Source organism: Natator depressus, chromosome 2, assembly GCF_965152275.1.
Source record: "Natator depressus isolate rNatDep1 chromosome 2, rNatDep2.hap1, whole genome shotgun sequence".
NCBI lineage: Eukaryota > Metazoa > Chordata > Testudines > Cheloniidae > Natator > Natator depressus.
The window spans coordinates 48,258,436-48,265,668 of NC_134235.1; the positions used below are offsets into that span (position 1 = coordinate 48,258,436).

General features: G+C 39.9%; 1 protein-coding gene across 1 annotated transcript; it reads left to right on the forward strand.

Annotated features, from left to right (window-relative positions):
• Positions 1–677: 677 nt before the first annotated feature.
• SLC7A13 (solute carrier family 7 member 13) lies at positions 678–6,184 on the forward strand. The gene is made up of 4 exons (XM_074943019.1): positions 678–1,194; positions 3,308–3,439; positions 5,291–5,655; positions 5,939–6,184. Exons 1-4 carry the CDS (start codon positions 693–695, stop codon positions 6,182–6,184), a joined length of 1,245 nt encoding a protein of 414 aa, XP_074799120.1. The 5' UTR covers positions 678–692.
• The last annotated feature ends 1,049 nt before the right edge of the window (positions 6,185–7,233 follow it).

Consider the following 7,233-nt stretch of genomic DNA (forward strand, 5'->3'; position numbering starts at 1 on the left):
ATTCTGTCATAGAAACACTTTCACATTTGACATTGGGTAATTTATTTAACCCCGCTATGTTTCAGTTTTCCCATCTGTAAAAAACAGATATTTACCAACCACACAGGGTAGTTTTAATAACTGTTAAATGTTTTGAGACCCTTTGAAGGAAGACACTATAGAAGTAGAAAGCATTTATTGTTAATGTATTATAATGACCGTTTCTTTAAAAAAACCTAATAATCTGTGAAGTACAGATTATACTGACATTTGATAACGAGTTGTTCTTGCAATACTTGGTTAATCATCTTCACACATTAAACATCAAAAAACCAAAGAAGGCTTTGTCTTCTGAATGACTAAGCCAATATTCCTGAAGCATTTCACTAGCGAGTAAGGTCAGGTCAACTTCATAACAACACAGCAATGGAATAAGGGGCTTCTTAAGCCCTTACAATCATTGACCTTAGCTGAGAACAGATAGAGAAAATGGGAAAAGGAAGCATGACTATCTCAAAGAAGAAGTGAGAAGTAATGAAAATGTCAGGATGCAACTCAAAAGAACAATAGGGTATTTTGATGGGGTAAATTTTATTATAGGCACCATAGTAGGTGCAGGGATCTTTGTGTCTCCCACAGGAGTGCTAAAATACTCCTTACTTAATGTGGGTGTTGCGCTAAGCATCTGGACTGCTTGTGGAGTAATATCACTGATGGGAGCCCTCTGTTATGCAGAGCTGGGGACTGCCTTACCATTATCTGGAGGAGAATACAGTCACATAAAAAGAGCGCTTGGATCCCTACCTGCTTTCATCTTTATCTGGACGGCAACGTTTACCAAACCAGCATCAAATGCTACTCGAGCCTTGTTGTTTGCTGAATATGCTACCCAACCTTTCTATGGTGTATGCCCTGCACCAGAGCTGCTAAAGAAATGCTTGGCTTTGACAGTTCTTTGGTCTCTGGGGATTCTGAATGGCCGAAGTCTCAAAATGGCTCCTTGGGTTCAAACTGTTTTCACAGTACTGAAGATGATGGCACTATCTGTAATTGGCATAGGAGGCATTGTCCTGCTGGTTAGAGGAAGAAAGGACAATTTAGGAAGGTTTGAGAATGCATTCAGCTCAGAGATTCCTGATGCCTCACAGATTGCAGAAGCTTTTTTCCAGGGATTATATGCATATGGCGGTTGGTGGTCCCTCAATTACATGGCAGGTATTTCTCGTTTTTTACATTTAATGTTGTGGCCAACATTCTTACATTCTTCAGATAATGTTATTAGAGCTTGTCTCCCAGTGAGACCAATTTAGCCTGTAAAGACATTTATATTAAAACACTGGTTATATTCAAGGTTTGTATCTGGTTGTGTTGTAAAGGTGCATTGTCTTCTTTCATGCAGCTTGTTTGCATAATGTGCATTTACTGTCTCCAGAACCAGCGGCATATTTAAAGAAGAAATGTGGAAAACAAATGTGGAAAACAAAAGGTTTAGTTTAAATCCATATGCAAATAGAATTTGCGGACATAAAACAGTGATTTTCCCCTATCTCAATGCTATTGCAATTATTTGCAAAAGGGTATGCAGAGCAGAGTGCAGATATCAAGACTGAGTGCCTTCAGCCACCCAGGGCACATACCAGAAGCTTACTAATGCACACCCTTGAATTGCTTATTTTGACAAGTACATGAACTATTTCATTTTGCATTGCACTCAGAAACAATACTTTTAACAATATCAGTTTTGATTTTCATAAGAGGTCAATCATTTCGCTGGGAAAATAATTCTTAGTAGAGAATAAAGAAAAAGAGTAAAGGAAAAGAGTAAGGAAAATGTTATAAACATCTTTTCTGTGCCCTTTTTTAATATATTCATTTTTAAATATTAAAGCCCTCCTAGTTTTGGTTAGTCATTTGGTTATTCCACTTTGCATGTGATATTTAATAATATGAACAATTATTGCAAGCTTTCATGATAGATGTTCATGATAACGTAGACGATCATGAACACTGGGACTACTCGTATGAATAAGGGTTTTGCAGAATCAAACTGTGTACTTCAGTTTTTGTCCTTTAGTCTTTAACATTTCCTTCCAGTTTTATCCTTTCCTATGTGTCAAACATTAAACAAACTAAAAATAACAAAGGTTAGTGGAAAGAAGAAGAACATGAAAAATGAGTTAATGTTTTAAAAAATGACAGTGTAGAAACACTTATTTCTAGCTTGAGAATATGCTGTAGGCAAAAGCCTTTTTTCTCCCCTTTTGGTAAAAAGAAAGTTATTAGAATTTTTATTTTTAAATCACATTAGGACTTTTTTTAGCATTACATAAAACCATACTTTTTAACACCATAAAATTCAATTTCTTTCATACTCTACTAATTTGTCTGGATTCAATTACTACTACTGCAAAACAACATATTAGCCAACAGTTAGAAGCTGCAAATGCGGTGGACCTACATCTCAATACTTTTTGACACCGAATTCTCTTCTTTTTTAAACAAAGATTTCTACTCCGTCTGCCGGGAGCCAATGAATTCAATCTAAGATGAATGCCAGGCCTGTCACTAGTGAAACAAAGTTGGGAGATAAAAATTAAAAGTGGGGGTTCTAGGCATCCTGCCCTTCAACAGTTTAAAATATCAAAGACAATTTACTACATTTTAGAAGATTTTAAACAACAGAGAAGATTTGAGGAAAATAAGAGACAGCTTACCCATCTCCCGCCACTGTCAATAATAGGCCACCTCCACCTCTCTCACCCTGTTTAGTCCTTTAGAGTTGCCTGCTTATATGCTTATTTTTGCAACTCACTTCATTGGGAGCGGACCCCTCTGTCCATGGCCTTTTGACAGATGAGAATGAGCTGTCTAGGTTTCAGTAAGTCTTTACCCTTTAAGCCCCTCTCAACAAGGATGCCTGTTTCAGAGATGGGACAGGGTGAAATTTGCACTCAGAGAGCAGGTCTTTCAATAAAACAAGATTTAATAAAATAAATGGTTGTCTCAGCGTACCCAGATTTACACTTGGTTAGGGCTTGGTAAGGCTTTTCAGTTTGTTTACTTTGTGCATTGGACAGCACTTTGTATATACTGTATTTCTGACCAGCTCTATTTAAAAGTAGTTACAGGTTTCACCAAGTACCTCCGCCAATTTTCATGGTTTCACAGTCAATGTTTCTCTCTCCTCTGTTACCTTATGAAACATTGCCACAAATTTACTCCTTACTCCTATCAAGTTTGTCAGGGAAGCACTTTTTCGAAAGCAATATTGTGAGTATATTTGTTTTATTAAATAATTTTCTAAATTTTCTAAATCTAATTTTTTCAGAAGAGATGATAAATCCTAATAGAAATATCCCCTTGACTGTGATGACTGCAATTCCTGCAGTGACTTTGTTTTATTTACTGGTAAACATCTCGTACCTGACAGTTCTGACACCTAAGGAAATTGTCTCCTCAGGTAAGGATATAGGGCTGATAAATCAAAAGGAGAGGTTATCATTACAACTATTTATCGGTGTCCACCCTGTTGGGGTCACTTAGATCCAGATGAATTCAGGGTTTACATATAGGAAGGCACTGGACTTTGAGTCAGGAGATCTGGCTTCTGTTCTGAGCCCTTAGGGTATGTCTATACTGCAGCTGATGTGAGCCTTCAGCCTGGGCAGACAGACTTGTGCTAGTGGGGCTCAAGCTAGCATGCTAAAAATAGAAGTACAAATGTTGTGGCTTGGGCTCTCAAGCCTAGGGTCTTGGGTGGGCTTGAGAGCCTGAGCTCCAGCCTAAGCTGCAATGTCCACACTGCTATTTTTAGTGCACTAGCTCTAGTCACTCTAGTGTGAGTATGTCTGCCTGGGCTGGGACACTTGCTTCCAGCTATTATGTAGCCATACCTTAACAGAGACTTCCTATGGGGCTCTGAGGAAACTCCTTGGGGGCTTGTGTGTACATAGAAGTTGCCACAGTTTAATTTAAATCTGTTTAGTAAAATTGGAGCTGTTGTACCTATGTCAGTCCTAGGATATTAGAGAGTCAAGGTGGGAGAGATAATATCTCTTATTGGACCAACTTCTGGTGGTGAGAGAGAGAAGCTTTTGTGCTTACACAGAGCTCGTCTTCAGTAAGAAGACCAGGCCTTTGTCTCTCTGTGCTTTAGCTCACTACCTGTAATAGTAGGACTATACTCCCTACCTCACAGGTGTGTTATAAGGAAAAACTCATTAATGTTTGAGCAATGAGCACCATAGAAAAAGCCTACAAATAAATAAAACAAAAATGGTCTTATTACAGGCCTTTTTTAGGGGTTAATTTTCAGAACAAATGTCCTCGTTCTGTAGGCGGCTCTATACTAAAAGTGCCATGCACTTAGAGTCTCTCATCTTCCGTTGGATTGTAGCTGCTATAGAAAGTCCAGGAAGAATTGTATTCCTCTCTGTGATTGTCCATTTTCTGTTCTAATCAGCTTCTTATACTGTGCACATCACTGTAGTATCTGAGTACCTTATGCCCTTTGGTTGTTGGCCCAGTAAATACCAGTCCCTTTGCACTAGCGTGGGCACTTGACTAGCGAATTTTCAAGAGGTGCTGGGAAGTAGCCCTTCACATTTCTTTGTGGAGTCCCACAATGGGACAGAGCAGGGGTTCTCAACCCTTTTCTTACTGAGGCCCCCCCAACACGCTATAAAAATTCCACGACCCACCTGTGCTGTCACAACTGTTTTTCTGCATATAAAAGCCAGTGTTAGGAGATAATAAGCAGGGCAACTACCTGGGGTCCTATGCCATAGGGGGCCCTGTGAAGCTAAGTTGCTCAGGCTTCAGCTTCAGCCCCAGGTGACAGGTCTTGGAGCCCCAGGCTTCAGCACCGTGCCACATGGCTTTAGCTTTCTGCCTTGGGCCCCAGCAAGTCTAACATTGGCCCTGCAAGGCAGACCCTGCTGCAACCTGCTCGCGGCCCCCAAGGGGCACCCCAGGCCCCTGGTTGAGAACTGCAGGGATAAAGGATTAGATTCTGTGCACTGATGAATCATCTGGCCTGTCCCTGCCCTATGCATACTGCCACTCAGGAAACTCCCATTCAGTAGCAGTCCATGTCATAGGGGGTTAACACATTTGTTCTCCCCGCCATGCCCTGATCCCATCTCCTACTTTTGCCTACTTGTAAATAGTGTGGTTTCACTATACACAGCCACAGAACCCTCTGTACCCCCTAGTTCTTACTCACAAACTGGTTCCACTGAGTTGTCATCAGTTCAGTAAGACTGTTGGGACACCACACCCACGGTTTTAATGACATTTTGTTTCCTTGCAGTTGCTGTGGCAGTCACTTGGGCTGACAGAGTGATCCCTTCCGTTGCTTGGGTCATTCCTCTCTCTGTTGCTGCCTCAATATTTGGTGCCCTCAACAGCAGCATGTTTACATTAGCACGATTAAGTTATGCTGGAAGTCAGTCGGGACACCTGCCTGTTTTAATATCCATGCTTAATGTCCACTATTGGACTCCGGCACCGGCCATGATTTTTTCAACCATCATTGCATCCATTTTTATTATCCCCGCTGATCTAATTACTTTAACAAATTACTTTGGATTTTCTGTATGGCTAATGATTGGACTGACTTGTGCCAGCCTGATTATACTCCGATACCGGGAACCTAATCTACAGCGACCCTACAAGGTAAATGGAAAAAAGAGTTAAAAGGTGTAACATTTTATCTTGGGATAACATTGGGGAAAAAATTCCTGAACATCTAGTTTGTGAATAGCAATTGTAAATGGATGGTTCACAATTCATTTTTAGATTAAGCTTTGAGTTACTCTTTTTGCTGACATAACCCCAGGCAAAAGGGGTGGCGGGGCAATTAATTGTGCTTGCAATATGGCAAAAGTTCTCTTGCATTTAACACATAAAATGACAAATGTCTATTTTTGCTTCCTCTAACAGTTTGTTTCTTTTGCAGGTGTTTTTACCAGTTGCATTTACGATGGTGGCAGTTTCTTTGTTCTTAGTTTTGGCTCCTATAATCTGGTCTCCCAAGGTGCAGTATAGCTATGCCCTTCTCTTTATGTTGGGGGGACTTCTGGTTTACCTGCCTTTTGTACATTTTAAATTACATTTTAATTTTGTTGACAAAATTACTTGTTACTTACAGCTACTGTTGGAAGTTTCTCCTGCTGATGTATCTGCTGATGGTAAATATGAGTAAGAGCAAATGTTTAAACCCTATATTGCTAGCAGCCAACAGAAGTTCTTTTTTAACTCAAGTGGTTGCAGTCATGGAGTTAAGCATGTGCTTAAGACTCTGATTCAGGAAAACACTTAGGCCCCGATTTTTAAAGGTATTTGGGCAATGCTGACTGACTCTCAATGAGATTTAGGTTCCTAAGTGCCTAAATCCCTTTTGAAAATACTTTTTAGGGTTCGTCTACATGGTGCATTAGTTCACACTAGAGGGATGTAAATTCTAGTGAGCATTAGTGTGTTGTGCACTAACTGGCCCGCGTGGACCTGCTAGCATGCATTAAAAGTTCCCTCGTGTTCGTTCACAGTCTCCGCAGAAATGGCATTTACAGCTCTCTCCTGTGGGTTAACTCACAGTCTAGTCGAGCCCTTAGGCTCCTAAATCAGGCTGGGGTAATTTGCAACGCTGAGTGCAGCAACACCTACCTACCTTAAAAATCATGTACTTACATTGAAGACGGTGAAGAGTCCCATGGGGATTAAAAATTGTAATCTCAGGCAAGAAGTAGTCTCATTGGACTTCTCATCGTCTTAAAGTTAAACATGTGCCTAAAGGCTTTGCTAGATTGGTGTCAGAGCATTCAGCACCTTGCATGATAAAGCTCTTTATGTAGAGAGAATCTCTTTCAAAGTCGTAAAATCTGTAAAAGCAGGAAAAAGTGTTTGTGTTTGCCCACTGTAACAGTCGCAGATATAAACTATACTATTAACTGAATACATGTCAATATGATCACATCTACTGTAGGGATCCAGTGCAGAGTAAATTGATGTTTTGATTATTTTTAGTATTAAGTAGTTTGTAGTCTAGGGCTTCTAGATTTGAATACTTTGTAATATTTTTCATCTGTGCTGGCTTGAATTGATTAAAAACTTTGAAGAACCTAACCTTCTTGCCTGACACTATTTTTTTTAATCCCAGAAAAAACCCACAGGGAGTGCTTGGCTGTTTTAAAACTATACATACAAATGTACAAATGATATCTTATTAAATATCAGATAAGGCAATAAGAGAGT

Coding starts and splice junctions, on each gene's coding strand:
- SLC7A13 (XM_074943019.1), top strand. CDS start 693: ATGGGAGCCCTCTGTTATGCAGAGCTGGGGACTGCCTTACCATTATCT. Junction 1,195..3,307: donor GTCCCTCAATTACATGGCAG/GTATTTCTCGTT, acceptor TAATTTTTTCAG/AAGAGATGATAAATCCTAAT. Junction 3,440..5,290: donor TAAGGAAATTGTCTCCTCAG/GTAAGGATATAG, acceptor GTTTCCTTGCAG/TTGCTGTGGCAGTCACTTGG.